This window comes from Plutella xylostella, chromosome 12, assembly GCF_932276165.1.
Source record: "Plutella xylostella chromosome 12, ilPluXylo3.1, whole genome shotgun sequence".
Taxonomy (NCBI): Eukaryota; Metazoa; Arthropoda; class Insecta; order Lepidoptera; family Plutellidae; genus Plutella; species Plutella xylostella.
This window is the reverse complement of record NC_063992.1, coordinates 4,495,677-4,512,556: the sequence shown is the minus strand read 5'-3', so window position 1 is coordinate 4,512,556 and position 16,880 is coordinate 4,495,677. Positions and strand designations below refer to the sequence as shown.

General features: G+C 38.1%; 2 protein-coding genes across 2 annotated transcripts; both read right to left on the bottom strand.

Annotated features, from left to right (window-relative positions):
• Positions 1–10,526: 10,526 nt before the first annotated feature.
• Positions 10,527–13,307, bottom strand: LOC125489283. Its single transcript, XM_048624697.1, has 2 exons — positions 10,996–13,307; positions 10,527–10,615 (listed from the first exon to the last, which is right to left on the bottom strand). Exons 1-2 carry the CDS (start codon positions 13,268–13,270, stop codon positions 10,587–10,589), a joined length of 2,304 nt encoding a protein of 767 aa, XP_048480654.1. The 5' UTR covers positions 13,271–13,307; the 3' UTR covers positions 10,527–10,586.
• A 606-nt stretch (positions 13,308–13,913) lies between these two features.
• On the bottom strand, positions 13,914–15,751 carry LOC125488568. Its single transcript, XM_048624445.1, has 3 exons — positions 15,262–15,751; positions 14,092–14,235; positions 13,914–13,921 (listed from the first exon to the last, which is right to left on the bottom strand). Exons 1-3 carry the CDS (start codon positions 15,614–15,616, stop codon positions 13,914–13,916), a joined length of 507 nt encoding a protein of 168 aa, XP_048480402.1. The 5' UTR covers positions 15,617–15,751.
• Positions 15,752–16,880: the final 1,129 nt, after the last annotated feature.

Below are 16,880 nucleotides of genomic sequence, written 5' to 3'. Positions count from 1 at the left end.
AGAGATTTCAGTTGACATTTTCACCAATTTCAGTGTTAAATTATAAATTTCAAAAGATGGACAGATTTTTCCATCTACTATTTATTCCTAAGGCAACCAAAATAATGTATTGTCGGCCACATACGCTTCAGGAACAAGTCTATTTGGGAATGGCGGGCGAATGTTTTTGTTATTTTTATAAATTTTACGTATATCGATCGCACAAGCAGACTCTCTGTTTTCACTTATTCATAGCCGCTCAAATGGTTTCTCTCCTCTTATATTACGTCTTTTATTCTCAACAGAAATACTGTGTACAGTAAATATAGCGAATAAAGAAAATAATTATAGCTCCATTTGCAGGTATCAAGGGAGTTTTGCCTGAATTTTATTTTCAGTTCTCCTGCGTTTACAGTTCAATTAGCTTTTGAGAGGTTTCGCGTAAGAGTATTTGTAGTTATTTTTTTAAACGGAATATTTTACATTCAGTGATGAAATGTATAGATATTTAATTAAGTAAATATAAACAAATTGGTCATGGATGTTTATGATATTATTTATATTACTATACTTAAGTAACTTTTTATTTGTGATTAATAAAGTTACGGATTATGTATTTTGTTTTGTTTTGGATACGTTTCTACGAAACCGGACAGATCAGTATAAAACCTACCTATGTCTTATATTGTATACCTACTTACAATATACTTCGCCTTCTCCCCAACACAAGTTACAATCACAACGGATGGAACAAAGCGCTGACAAGCTACAGGGTGCTCTCGCACAATCTACGGGATGCTCCACACTTGTTGAGCATTACAAAGCTTTGTCTTTGTTACGCGCCATGCTGCTTGTGACCGGTAAATGTTGGGAAAACATCAACATGTGAACTGTGCAAGTTAAAGTTTAGATTCAATACTTCAATAACAATGCTTTCGATATTGGAATTTGGACATTATTATGTTACGATTCATTTATATCTTCTAAAGCATTATCATTATCATCAATATTTGATATCCCAATAAATACTTACTAGTTATGGCACTTATTGGTAATGGAATCTATATCATGAACTCTAGCAGACACCTTCACCCGTAATGGCCCCGACACCTTTACCCGAAACACATTAAACGTCAACTCCTCGTTTTTTATGTCTGCCTAGTACCCACTCGCTGCACAATTTACACTAATGACGCCAGGCAGCGTTCTAAGTAGGCAACTTGATCGTGCTAACTGCATTTAATATAAGAAAGCTCCCAATTTCGGCGGTTTCTAGAATTTAATTTACAGCGTACAATTTGAAATTTTCGTGGAAAATTGTCGGTCTGTGGAATTAGCTGCACGAAAAATTCATCGTGTTTGGGGGATTGGAAAAAGGGTGAAAGTGGAAAGTGTCACGAACGACATTTGGCATTCAGCCACGGTGCTATTGATGCGGCAGACGGCTGCTGCTTACTTATTCATAAACATTCAAAAACTTGTCAGTGATGCTGGCTGGTGCTCGTGAGCCGCGCTGTGGCCAGGGATGGGAGATTCTGCTATCATTTAAACGATGCTTTTATCGCAGTAACTGCCGGACTCAAACTAAGTAAAGCTGTGAGGTATTTCTTGCTCTCATTGGCTGAATTGTCATTTAGCCGATCTCAAGTTCATGCTGAGGTGGATTTATTCTAAAGCGAAACTTTTGGCCTAAGCGACTAAGTAGAAAAGAAAGTACCATTGAAGTATCTGATGAAGTTACTTTAGTTCAGAATCTTTTGAAAGGAGAGGCATTCACCTGCGTATTCGGTACAAACACACTTTTTCGCACAACAAATAAGTGTTTCATACTAAGCTTATTCACAAAAGTGCCTAATATTTCCCTTACCTCATCACTAGCAGCGCGTACTCGTATACAGTATACACGTATTGCACAGTATCAGCCGCCCTGTTTATTTTATTCCGCAAACATTAGAGTGCAGATTCTGATGCAGCTGATGCGAATGCACCTAGTCTGTGGGTGCGCGGTGCATGCTGGTAGACGGCTCTACAGTTAGCGAATTATTGAGAAGACAGCTGCCTGTTTGCTGCTGAAAAAGAGGGGTATTAGCCGTATTAGTACGACGAGTACTTATATCTTTCTCAATGTCTGTTTTTAGGTGTGTTACCATCATATTTTGCCAGCTTTCGGTAGTGACTATTGCTACCAGCAAAATTTTATACAAGAGCTTAGCACCAGAAGTCAGGACCTTGGCTAATTGATAACACAAGTTAGACTTTGCTTACTCCGGAACTGAACGTTTACTGCCATCTCTACAGCTATACACATTGTATATGGTTACAATATCATACATTCCTCATATTTATGTTCACTTTCCTGCAGCTCTGTTACAAAGTGGTTTCAGTGTCGGCTACAAAGTGCAAACATTATAACCTGCAAACAATACGTTTACTTTCGTTGGCCGAGCGTACAGCTAATGACTGTTCGTGACTCAGGGCTACGATTCTACTCACTGAATGCCGGCAGTGGCGTAGGGTCTCGAGGGTAAAGCCAATAAGTTTTCTCGTTGTCCAATACTAACGAAAAAGAAATAATAGTTTCAGTCTGATTAATGTATGTAGACTTAAGTACTAATATTAATTACAAAGCATTGAGAGAAATCCTGTCTACAAAATTAATAAGTACACTATTGTCGCTCCGATGCGATGTAACATCAATGTAGGGTTATAATAATGTGTCAGCATTTAAATCTGTTCTGACCATAAAAGGTCACAATTTCTTAGCGGAATCGGTTCTTATCGAAAGGAAAGTTTTATGGCCTCGCGTCGCAGCCAGGGCGTGAGGACTAGTAACTGGTACATGGCTCTGCTGCTAAATCTCAGTTGCTACTTTTATGTGTTTGAGAGTGTGTGAATTGCCCTTTAACGAAAGGCTGCTACTGTTTAAATCTACTTAAATAGTAGGAGCCTATAAATATTGGTAATAACTAGATGGAATTGTTGCTTAAAAAACTTATAGGTAATACCGTACCTTGTTCCAATGTTTTCTTTAGTTATACTTAAAGGTGCCTAGTTTGTAAAAATGGAATCTCGACTCAAATCCAAACTTCAATCGCGTCAACTTCCCACAATCATAAATCCCTACATACCAGGAGCCCAAACAATCCGTGCAGTAACTAAATCATTTTTCGGCGAGCAGCTACCAAAATAAGCGGGTATCGTTGTTGGACGGGTCATTGTTTCGTCACGTTTCCGAGATCCGGCGGCGGCGTATCGCGCTGTCACATATCGGTTGGGCGCCGATGTGCACGGAAATTGAGCGCCGCCGTCGACGCCGCTGGGCCGCGGCTACCAGGACCGCAGGGGTGGACAGAGCTGGTTTAGATCAAATTACTATCACGGTGAAATGTATGGTTGGTTTAGGTAAAATACTCACAACTTATAAAGGCCTATGTGTTTGTTAATAAATAAATGAGAACGAGTAAAACAGAGCTGCTACGTTCGCAATAAATAAAATTTAAAATGTATGTGGCAATGCCTGTAAACTTTATATAATAATATGTTCCGACTTCCACTAAACAGTAACAACCAAGTTTTATGAGACCGATTTATAGCAAGCAAGTTAACAGTCATCTTTTGTAATGCCTCCATTAGCATAGTCTTTAAACCTCTTTTATTATCTGCTTAACTTTTATTTGCGAGCATTTCTTCGTCCACGTCATCAACTCATCGAACTACACGAGTTAATCAATATTCCTCCATAGAGTTAATGCTTTTCAGAATCGGCCATTTGTTTTAAAGGGCCAAATGCTACGGTCCAGTGTAAACAGTGCTGGTGGTTTTGTGTCGCCCGAACGCTCATGCGTTGTGTTGTGTGCACCGGCCTAGACCTGCCTGAAACTACACGATACTGAAACTGTGTAACTGAAAACTGATAACCGTCCCCAAATATTCCCTTCTTTCAAATCACTACTGTTTTGTAAGGAAACAAAATCGTTTTCCGTCATACCGACGACGTGAAACTACGACTATACCACAGATTAATTGTTACAACTATAGTCGCTTCATTATGTACCTATATATTGCTTATAATGTATGTTTAAAGCTTAGTAACGTAATATTAAATGTAAGTACCTAAACAACATTATAATGTACACACTTCTTTTCAATCTTGAATCTAATCTTTTCTCAATCCTTCCATATTAAGCCAGTCTAGAGAATTTCCACATACAATAAAACTTTAATATGGCATTGAAAATGCAACAATGTTATACCGAAAAAGTATTCTATCTGAAATGCGAAGAAATTGTAAAATGCTACGACAGTAAAAATCTAATTTCCAAGTCTTTTAATGGATTGAGACGTCTGAGACCTTAGAAGGAAATTTAATATTTTGTTCTCTGATCACTGAGGTAAAAGCCGTCAAGACTGTTTGTGTCTGACGAAAACTGTTCTGTTTATTATTAAGTAGGGATATTTCCATATAGTATGTATTTGCCTGTATAAGTATTTGATTGTCCTTCCCGGAAATAGTATTTCCATCGTCATCGTTACTCGCTTTTCTTTAGCATTTATTTTAAACTACTTGTTAGTAAATAGGTATGTAGACGACCAGAGTTTTCGTCTTCTTTCCTGGTACACAACCTGGACATTCATCACATTTTAGGTTAATAAGTACCTACTGTTTTCATTCATACAAAGCAGTGCCCCTCGCGGCAACTACGCCGAAACAACTACAGAATCATGCTTTTGACAGATGAAAACACAAACATTTTATCAAAAACCCGTCTCTAAGCTGTCAGGTTCGATTCACCTGTTGTAAAAAGGAACGCTGAAGTTAAAAAGAATCTTCGAGCGAGTATGATTGTCGTGGGACAGAGCTGTGCAGTCACGAAGCCGTGTCTAGACAACCAAGCCTTGTTCTTAGCCTTTATTGTTTCTTATGAATTGACATTTTAAATTGGTTAAATAAGAATTCGAATGAGAAGCCTTGTCTTTGAACCCCTATAGTAAGTGTTAAAGGCCGATGTAGAGGACCAAGATAGAAACAAAAATTGCTCTTTTACAATAAATTATGAATTCACACAAGCCTCCATAGACAACTAAAACAGACTATTAAAAAAAAGTATTTTTAGTACCTATGGTGTACTGCAACAGCCATCCACCAACAGTTACATTTTACATTGAAGGCTATGTGACTTTTTACCAGTAAAATATTCAGCTTATGTAGGTATGTAGAGGTAAGATAGCACGCAATCCGACACGACGCGAAAGAGGCTGAAAGTTTCAGCAATGGCTGATATTGTGTTTGAGTAGCGCGGTGCAGCGAGCCATTGTCCGCCTCGATTGTTGAGTGGTACAAATTGTAAACTCAAGCGGACTTTGCCACTCCTTATTATATATGGACTAGGTTTTAACTCGAGCTTCGCTAGGCCTTATTTTTTTTTCTGCAGCTAGGCTGGCCGAGTTGAAAGTAAAGAGTAATTTAAGTAGATGTACAATATACGAAGGTAGGTATCCCTCCGGAAAATATTGACAAACAGTTGTAATTGTCCGCTGAAAACTAGCGCTATGTATAGTGGGAATCAATCATTTGTTTACATAATTGTTATATGCAAGTATTTTATAGCTACTAAATGATGATGATGATGATGATGATGTCCTCCACGACGTGTCCGTCTACGGCGACACCTTATTGTCAGTTCCTGGCATGTGCTCGTATGTGGCTTGCGAAGCCGAACTTGGTCTTGAGCTATTAAATAGGTAGGTACTTATTAAGTATTTTTTCTTTTTTTTGTGTTTGGTATTTGAAAGCCTACTTAAACCAGGAACTTTGTCTCCTCCCAAAATTGAATAGTTCGCCTTTTCACATAGTTTGCACCGTCTCCTAATACCTCCCCGACGCGACGGCGAGCTCGCTTCACATATTACGCAAATATAAGTCCGTAACTCGAGTGTTTGCACAGCTCTTATGATGTGGCGACTCTTATACAAAATATTAAAAATTACTTTGGCTAGACTTGGCTAGATTAGGAAGCTGAATTGAATGATGGTGTTTATAAATGAACTATAGCTTTCCGCTAGCATCGCTCCGCTTTAAAAAGCCATGTACCGTCCTATTATTCTCAAGAGTTACTCACTTATCATAATAAGTATTTAATTCCGAACCATATTGTGGTGTCGTAACAAATTAATACCTACTTCACTAAATAAACTATCTATATTCAGTATAGTTTCAAAATAATTGCATTGAAAAAGAATGTTAAAAAAACTAAACTGTTAAAAAATCAAAAATATTTCATAAACTTACCCTAAGGGCGTATCATAAATTCATAATGCAAAAACCATGTAACCAATTTCCTTTAAATCACCACTAAAGAGCCTACATTTCCTAACTACTCAACATGTTATTCCTCCCATGTTGCAGGCAAACGTTTTCTATGTTGCAGGCAAAACGCCTACATGCTGTAATTTAACTAAAGTACTCGATGGCGAGAGTAATGTGTCGATTACACCTAACGAGTACAGAGGCGAGTCAGTGTCCTCGGCCGTGCACTCGGTCACTTGCTACCTTGCTAGCCGTTCATTGGTCGATGATCGGCCGAGGATACTGTTTCACCACTGTACTCGTTAGGTGTAAGCGAACCATTATATACAGTGCGTTCGGCACATGAACTGATTCTTATTTCGTTCATAAACTTTAAAAAATAAAATGAATTTTACTATATAAAAATAATTTGTCACTTTGTTTCCGATATAATAAAATATATACGGTTGCCTGTAAGAGATCGCTCTTTTTTGTAAGTAAGTACCTATGTCTGATTTATGTGGTGTTCAATAAAGAAATATTCTATTCTATTCTATATAACTGTCAAATTAATTGCTGATACAAAAAATATTACCAAGTACTTGCTGAGCAGCATTTAGGAATAGTGTTGTCCATATTTAAATATTAAACAATCCGTATTGATTTACACGAGGATAAACAAAACACGGCGGCACCGCTTAGCGAGCGACTAAAAGCTACTTTATTTTTTAAACTTTCCTGCAAGGAGGTAAGTATTTAAAAAGGTGGAATATTTCCTGCTGACAGCGCCACCTGGGGCCGGCGCCTGCAAGTGACGTGGAAGGGCTAAAAAAATATGCCTAATTTAGACGACAGGGCAAGACTTCATTAGTTATTCAAGCCGGGCCGGAATGCTCCTTTTTTAAAGGGTTATTGATTAATTTGCGAGAAAAATTGCATTTTTGGACTAAAGCCGCTATATAAATTATCTAGATAGGTATGATTATATTTCTTATTTGGAACTTAAATATAATATTTCCTTAAAAAACTGCAACAAAAACATAAATCCGACATCCCAATTAACGCACTTAATGAGTCTTCGAGAATTCTTTAAGAAAAGTATCGAATAAATTTTTAACAAAGCCTGAGTTTTCTTTTGTGGCACATAACAATGAAATGGTTCAGAAATCCGGCGTCCCGCTTTGAGCTTCGGGGAAAAATAATGATTTATTTATGTCAATGGGCTATATCTTCAGTGCAGTGTTTTCCTTCGAAAATTGGTTATTGTTCGCTGTCGAAACTTCTTTTATTACGTTACATTGTTAGTAAAACGAGAAGGTGGGTCTTTTTTCAATTACTCCCCTTCGTCAAGTAATAAAGGGACTTTACAGGCTAATCTGTATTTTTTATGAAAACATTTCCTGTCAAAAATTTACCGCTTTTGTTTTGTTTGCAATAAAGTTTCGCATTAAGGTGTAACGGTTTCATGAGACGTGTTTTCTTAATACAAAGACATATTCTCGCGTCTAGACTGCTCCATGTATGGAATGGCGAATTGTACACCCGCTAATAAACCTTAACTGTGGCGCATAAAACTAATAGCGAAACGTCACTACATCGTAAACCGTGGTATTAACTAAGAGAGCCTGAGTGCGCGGCGCCTCCGCTGAATACAGTATGAGGCTGGCATCACGGCATGCTTTATAGACAAAACTAGAACTACATACTGGTACCAGGTGCTTCTGGTCTTTCTTTACCATTTTGCCCGGAAACTTAGCATGCATGATGTAGCAACATTAATCACAAATCTTCGAAGATGCACTGAGGGGCTAGTGGGAGAATTCGCTCACCGTTCTAGCAGTGGAAACTAACATGAAGTGGTGACTCTATGGCCTCATACAAATTTACGTTTACTTTTACTTTACCTGCTCGGACGGTGCAAAAACTCACACACCGCATGCTGTCTAGTAACCTAACTCGCAACACGCAGACGAGCGGCCCTTTTTAAGAATAGAATAGAATAGAAAAACATTATTCGACACAAAAACAACAACATGAACAGTAAAACAGGTGACAAAAATACCTAATTACTAGAAAAATAAATATTAATAAATTGGTAGGTAAGGTACACTAGGTGCTAGTTGCTCGTAAAAGTTCGTTTTTCGTAAAAGCAAAAGCAAAACAGTATGATAATAGAAGGTGAAATGTTAGCTAAAAGTGAATTTATTTAATAGAATAATAATTTATACAGGTCACTAAAAACTAATCACATTAAAATTAATCACATTAGCTGATGAAGAATATTTAACAGATAAAGATATTCATAGAGCTCAAATAACCTAAAATAGATGCTGATGATGGGCCGGTCATACAAAGAACCGATGCTGAGGATGTGTTGATATGTGTCTCGAGTGGAAACCACGATCAAGCGTAGCGTGGGACGCTCTCTAGCCCTCTAGAGCTGATGATGATGATGATGATAATTATACGCAGAAGCTCTATTGATTTAGAAATTTTTAGCTCATTTTTCGCCTGCAACTGATACGATCCAAATTTTTTTTCTGAATTTAAATTCAAAATTATGTATTTGTTTAACACAGGTAAATGGTAAGATGGTAAATTTTGACAAAGTTCCTCTATGCTATGCCGTACAAATATTTTCCTGAGGGTTTATTTATTTACATGATTTGGTAGACCGTAAAACAATATCTGTGGTGAGTTTGCTGTGAACGATTTGGTAATTTTTTTAAGTATTCTTTTGGTTGTAAGCCTAAGGTAGGTGTTAGTACCATACACCCCGATAGTACACTTGTCCAAAATTAATAATGCACATGCAGATCTTCACACCCAAATCATTAAATCGTAAGAGCCTTAAAAAACACTTGCATTTTGCACCTTGTTCGAAAGAAATTGGAGTCAATATCATGTGTCACATAATCGAAAACAACCGATCTGTCAAAGATTTCTATGCGCATTATCAATTTTGGAGCACTGTACGTACATTACACCATACCTCAATCCGTTCGGTGTTTAGTTCTATATAATAAGAGTCCTACATTATTTAAGAATAAAATCCATCTGGTAAATTACCTCGAGGTAAATAAAACACACGCGAATTACAACTGTTCAAGAGTACTAACCGTATATTTTATCTCCAGTCATCCAATGTATCACCCTTACTATAATTTCGTGCAACCAAACTTTCATTTTTTTTCCTTTTTCTTTTTTTTTCTTTGCGATGTTTCATTAGACAGTTTTCACGGATCGTTGGCGTTGTCCGAAGAGAAATGTTTATTTCTGTACTCAAATGTTTTATTGTATCGCATGAAAAATATTAATTTCATCTCCGGCTATCGTGTCTGAGTTATGATTCGCCAATTACAGGACCTACCTTTTTTCGGTAAGTAAATTATTTACACTGGATGAAATGCATTGTGGTATCAGAGTTTTCTTATTTATTTTACTGTATAGGTGCATTCATTATTTTGGGAACGTTAAAAAGTGTTACAGTCACTATTCAGCGTGTTTTGAAACTTGTAACGTGTAAATGTACATGACTACAATTTACTTTATCTGCCTGTCATACTTATAGAATGTTAATAAATAAAGATGAACAAGCTCTAATTTGATTGATAAATTGATATTTATAGCAATCATTTGCAAGTTACTTACTTATATTTTATTATTTATATGAATTAATAGTAATACACTAACGAGCAATGAAAAAGTTCCAGTGACAATAGCTCGTCGGCAATATTAAAATACATTTAACAGCGCATCAAAATATTATTATAACCAACTAAAAACGTACATTTTGATCAAATTCTAAATTAAATGTTTAAAAAAATTGGGGTAATTTGGTGTTGACTTTTTGCTACTTGGACTTATTTATTGCTCGTGATTGTAGTAGGTATTACCCTGTTCAGTAAGGATCCTAGCAGGGTGTTCTTCAATAAAAGTGGACTGTATTCTTCAGGTAGCGGTTTATTTAAAGAGCAAATAACGAAGATGCGGAATGATGTCTGTTTCACTGTGTGTAGTTTAGCGAGTAATGGCGGCGGCCGGTGACCCCCGCCACCCGGCGCGCCGCGCCGGCGCAGGCCCCTCGCCCGCGCATGCGCAGACAGGCTCCCGGCGTTGAAGTGAGCTTCAAAGATTGTCTTCCAAGGGCAGGAGGCAGATGTTATTCCAACCTCTTCTTATGGTTCCCTTTTTGGTCTTAATTTCAGCCACTCGGTTGATACCGTCGACTCCGGGGTAGACCTTGAGTATTCTTCCAAGAGACCAGAGCAATGGTGGTGACATCTTGTCTTTGATCAGGACGAGCGAGTTCTCCTTTAGGTCATTGCTGCCGGAATGCCACTTGGTTTTCTGTTGGAGTGTAGAAATGTAATCATTAGTAAATCTCGTCCAGAAATGTTGTTTAATCAACTCCACTCGCTTGTGTCTCTGGAGCAGGCTTAGGTTGGTGGTTTCGGCTATCTGCTGACACGGTATAGACGTGAGAGTTCGTCCTATCAAGAAGTGAGCGGGAGTTAGGGCGCAAAAGTCTTGGGGATCAGTGGAAATTGGAGTTATGGGACGAGAATTTAATATAGCTTCTATTTGAGTGAGGCAAGTGGACATTTCTTCGTAAGTGAAATGGGTAAGATTAAGAATTCTTTTTAAATGGTATTTGGTAGAGCGGACAGCGGCGTCTGCTATACCGTTCATATGGGGAGAGTAGGGAGGAGTGAAAATAAATTTTATACCTTCATCGGCCAACTCAGTACCTATGGAGGATTCAGTGACCAGCTTATGCAGCTCGTTACAAGCCCCGACGAACGTTGTTGCATTATCTGATGTGATAGACCGGCATTTACCGCGACGGCTAAAAAAGCGTAATAATGCTGCTCTGTAAGCTTCCTTAGTCAGATCTGTAACAAGCTCCAAATGAACTGCCTTAACTGCTAAACAAACAAAAATGCATATGTAGGACTTGATCAGCTTACAACCTCGACCCTTTTTATCAGCTATCAGAACTGGTCCTGCGTAGTCCACAGAGCAATTAAGGAATGGATATTCGAGTTCAGTTCTAGATTCAGGTAATTGACCCATCATGGGTTGAACACTCTTACGTTTGTTCCTAAAGCAGGTAACGCACTTACTCGCGGTAGATCTTGCGAGATTCCTGCCCCCTAGTGGCCAGTATGTTTGGCGAATGCTAGCAAGTAAAGAAAGTGGACCTACATGCAAAAGCTTTGTATGTTGTGTTCGAAATATGAGTTTTGTAAAGTAATGTTTACTACAAAGTAAAATGGGGTGCTTTTGATCATAACTGTATGGTGAATTAGTTAATCGACCTCCAATTCTAATGATATTATTTGCATCAAGGAATGGAGATAATGATAATAGTCTATTTTTAAACGGTAAGACTTTACCTGCCATTAACAGAGCTTGTTCCTCAGGAAACATTTCTGATTGGCTTTGTTTAATAATAATATTTAATGAGGATTGGATTTCCTCTTGCGTTAAATTGCCAATGACTCGATCTTGTGTGTTTTTTAATTTACAATTAGATATAAATCTACTAACGTAAGCCAAAATGTGTACTGAACGTGTAAGATTAGAGTGTTTGTGAATGCTTTTGGAAATGCAATTTTCAGTAGAATCTTGTTCTGCAATTTGTGAAATATGATGACATACTACCTCCGGCAGATCTCGTTTCTCATTAGAGATTGGCATTTTAGGCCATAAACTTTCATCTTTTTGTAGAAATGATGGACCGGACCACCACAGCGCCGAAGAGCTGATAAGATCAGCCTTCACCCCTCGCGAAACGAGATCTGCAGGATTTTGGAGTGACGGCACATAGCTCCACGGGCAACCAGCGGTGGATTCATTGATCTCGTTCACACGATTGCGAACGAAAGGTTTGAGTCGATGAGCGGGCATAGCGAGCCAACATAAAACAATAGTTGAATCGCACCAATATCTGCAATCAACCGGTATGGTTATAGAGTTTAATATTTTAGTACACAGTCTTGCACCTAAAAGAGCCCCACTTAATTCTAATCGAGGTATAGTTGACGGTTTTATTGGGGCGACTCTATTTTTTGACGTTATAAGTTGAACATGGATAGAGCCATCTTGTCCGATAGATCGAGCATAGGCACAGGCACCGTAGGCCTTTTCAGAGGCATCTGAAAAAATGTGTAGTTCGACTTTCTTATAATTTACGCTTAAAAACCACCTAGGTATTTTAATTTGATTTAAATTACATATTTCACTGTAAAACTGCATCCAGAGTGATTTTATATTGTTTGGAACGTCTGTGTCCCAATTTAGTCTTGCCTTCCACAAACATTGTATTAATAATTTAGCTTCTACTATTGCTGGGGTCACTAGGCCCAGTGGATCAAAGATTTGACTTATAGCTGAAAGGATATTACGTTTTGTAACCTTTTCTTTGTTTTCGATGTTAATTGTAAAAGCTAGGACATCTGAATCGCAAATCCAATGCAGACCCAGCGTCCTTGAAGGCTCGTTGTTGATTTTTGATTCAGAAAGGTGCAGCATATTATTGTGATCTACGTTATTATTAGTTACTGCTTGCAAAATTTCTAAATTATTCGATTGAAATTTTCTAAGATTAAATTTAGCCGATGATAGAATCGAAATAACTTCTTGGGATTGTTTAATTACGTCTTCTATAGTTGCTCCACCACTTAAATAATCATCAACATAAAAATCTCGCAAAATTGAATTCTTTACTGTGATGTTAGATGCATTCGATGCTAATGTAGAGAGACATTTAGTAGCTAGGTAGGGAGCAGAAGCAGTACCGTACGTGACACTATTTAGAGTGTATATCTGTATCGGTTGAGACGTATCTGATCTAAATAATATTTGTTGTAGAGATCTTTGATTAGAATTTATCTCAATGGCTCTATACATTTTTTCAATGTCTCCAGATATGACAAAACGATGCTGACGGAAACGAATTAGTATGGATAGAAGATCATCTTGAACTGTAGGGCCAACCATTTGGATATCATTCAAAGATAATCCGGATGTAGTGGCGGCTGATGCATAAAAAACTGTGCGTAATTTTGTCGTGGTGCTTGATTCCCTTATTATTCCGTGATGTGGTAAATAATAATTGACATTGCCTTGGTTGGATGATACTTTAGTTGTATTTTTAGTCATATGACCTAATTTTTCATATTCATCTATGAACTCTATGTATCTTTGTTTGTATATTGGATCTCGTTGAAATCGACGTTCCAGAGAACTAAATCTAGATTTTGCCATGAAGTATGAATCACCTAATTTATTGGGATCTTCTTTTAGAGGCATTGAAACTACGAAACGGCCTTCTTCGTTACGATAAGTAGTGGACAGAAAATGATCTTCGCAGGCACGTTCCTCTGTAGTAAGAGAATGTTTGGGAGAAATGGAATCTAATTCCCAAAATTTTGTAAGTGCATCATCGTTATTATTTACGAAATTACATTGATGTGAGTTAGACGTGGCTCGTGAAACGTAACCTGAAACTAACCAACCAAACTTAGTTTCATACAATAGTGGTTGGCGTTTCCCTAGATTGATTGAATTGTTGCAAATGACGTTCCAGAATATCTCTGCACCTACTAATATGTCTATTGCGGACGGAATGTTGAAAGTTGGGTCAGCAAGCTGAATGCCCGTTGGTATGGGAATAGAGTCCACATTTATGAGAACAGACGGCAACGCCTTAGTAATTTGAGGTATGACTAGACACTCTAATTCAACCTGATAGTCACTATAAGACGAATAGATAGCTAATTTGCAAGACTGTGAACTTTTACAGGATTGGTTGCAGATACCTGACACCGTGGAGTGCGTGGCCCGACTCGACAACCCCAGCTTGCTGCAGAGGTCTTGAGAAATGAAGTTGGCCGTACTGCCGTTGTCCAATAGGAGCCTGGCGTCGTGTTGGTTGCCCTTCTTGTCTAGAACTTTCACCAGCGCTGTGGATAGGAGAATTTGAGGCGAAGTAGTTGGCTGACTGGTGTTTGAAGGTAGGGCTACTTCAGTTGTAGTTGTGTGTTGTTGTGTTTGAGAAGTGTTGGCATGTAAAGCTAAAGGTACACTCTCGGGTAATGATGTTGTGGGAGTAGGTATGGTTAAATCTTGTTTATTAAGATGTAACAACGTATTATGTTTATATTTACAATAGCGACAGTGTGATAGGTTACATTTGATGTGTGAATGACCGGGACGTAAACAATTGAGACAGACTTTAAACTCTCTGGCTTTAGCAATGCGACTTTCAACGTTTAACTCTCGAAATTTTTCACAAGTGTATAACAAATGATCGCTTTTACACAAAGGACATTTAATTTTAAATGAGTTTGTGCTTTCTGAAGTACTATTGTGAGTTGCTAAAAATCCCCTTGGTTTAGAAACTTCAGCTTTGGGATTTTTTCCTTTAGCATCTTCCAGTGTTTCTAGTAGGTCCGCTCTGTTACCTAAAAAGGTGCAAAATTGGCTCAGAGTGGGTGGTTCTGACATGTTATTACGATGTTCTTCCCAGTACCTACTAGTAGTCCCGTCTAATTTGGTAGACATCATATAAATTATTAATGTGTCCCAGTGTTCAGTGGGCTGTTTGAGGTTAGTTAGTGCCCTAATATTTTTATTTGTTGTGTCTACTAAGTAGCGAATGCAGCGACTAGATTCTTTAGTTATAGTATCAACATTGAATAAGGCTTGGACGTGGTTGTTTACTAATAACCTAGTATTGTTATATCTCTCACATAGTAAATTCCATGCTGTTAAGTAGTTATCGCTAGTAAAATCTATATTTTTTACTACTATAGCCGCGCTCCCTTGCAATGAAGCGCGGAGATAATGAAATTTACTAATATTATCTATATTAACATTGGTGTGAATCATGGATGTGAACGTGTCCCGAAATTCCAACCAGTTCTGATAGTTGCCACCGAAAATTGGAATATTAATTTTTGGGAGATTAAAAGCTGTACAAGTCCCACCTGGATTCGAGCTTGTTGCAGATCCTGACTGGCCGTGGTTGATACTCGCGTCGTGGCTGGTAACGAGCTGACGGGCGGTGGAAACCAGTCGGTAATACTGGTCCTCGAAGAGCTGTCGGTCTGCGTACTGCTCCTCAGGAGGATCACACAGTTCCTCGAGCTCACCCTGTAATTGATCGAAATCCTGGTATAAATTTTCGATTTTGGATAATCGTAACTGAAGCTCGGAATAATGCTGGTCACTCAAGGCTCCATAAGACGAAGCGAGCGTTAGAAAAGTTTCAAATTGAGTAAGCTTACTTTTCATTGAAGCCTTATTTTTCTTTAACCTTTTCATTTTATCTTGTTCGGCCATTGTTATTTATTATTATGGACGATAAGAATGTGTGACAATCAGTAATAATGAATAGGTATTTAAGAAAATATTTTAGTAGTTAAGTTGGTATAATTATTCGAAATAACTGATAGTGGTAATCTATGCGAAAGGCAATAAATTCTTGGCACAAAAGAATAGGTATAAAACAGCTGATGGGTTGTGAGCAAAGATGGCTGCCCTTGACCGTGAAACACGTCACGTAGGACGTAGGCTAATGACCGTTAGCAACTATTTTATTAGCGCGGGTAAGCAGGTGATAATGTTTGCAACTGCAAGATAATGTTGTTTTAAGCAATAAAAAGTGAATATTTTACCCGAATGCGTAAGAAAATAGGTTATATTAATTAGTTACTCACTCAAATATAGGCTAGAATAACGGAAATTTTAATGAAAGGAATTGAAGCAAAAATAGTTAGGTATGGGATATAGGGAATAATTAGGAACGAACTCACAGCGTTTCCCGGCCTGTACCACTCCGAATTATGCCTGTATTTTGTAGACTGCGTGGCTGATGTGAAGATGTTGTTATGATACTCGTAGATTTTCTATGATTTCAGTCGACGACGGACGTTCGGAGATGCAGATCTTCTTGGAATTCGTTATTTGTTGTTGATTGAGTAGATTGTAGAATCCTTGAAGACTGTAGCTAGTCCTCCAAAACGTTTTCTAGTCGATTCTTGGTGAAACAGACGAGGCGCGGACGTTGAGATTTTGAAAATGCGTAGTCACGTCACGCGCTTTGCGAAGTCCTTTTTCTTGTTTTCTGCCCTTCTCTTGACGGTGAAAGGACCAAACTGTTCAGTAAGGATCCTAGCAGGGTGTTCTTCAATAAAAGTGGACTGTATTCTTCAGGTAGCGGTTTATTTAAAGAGCAAATAACGAAGATGCGGAATGACGTCTGTTTCACTGTGTGTAGTTTAGCGAGTAATGGCGGCGGCCGGTGACCCCCGCCACCCGGCGCGCCGCGCCGGCGCAGGCCCCTCGCCCGCGCATGCGCAGACATACCCTATTACAAACCTATTTTTATCAAGGTTTGAATTCACCGTAATTGTCTTTTAGAATTGTTCTACACCCTCTTCTCTTTTAATATTTACAACAGTTCTACAGTTTAATTTAAATCAATTTACTTTTTAACTGTACGATGTAAACAAAAAACGCGTTAAGAAAACAATGCCAAGTGCGGAATAATGATGCAATGTTTAGAAAGCAATAGACTAATTACTATTTCGCATGAAAGAAAGAG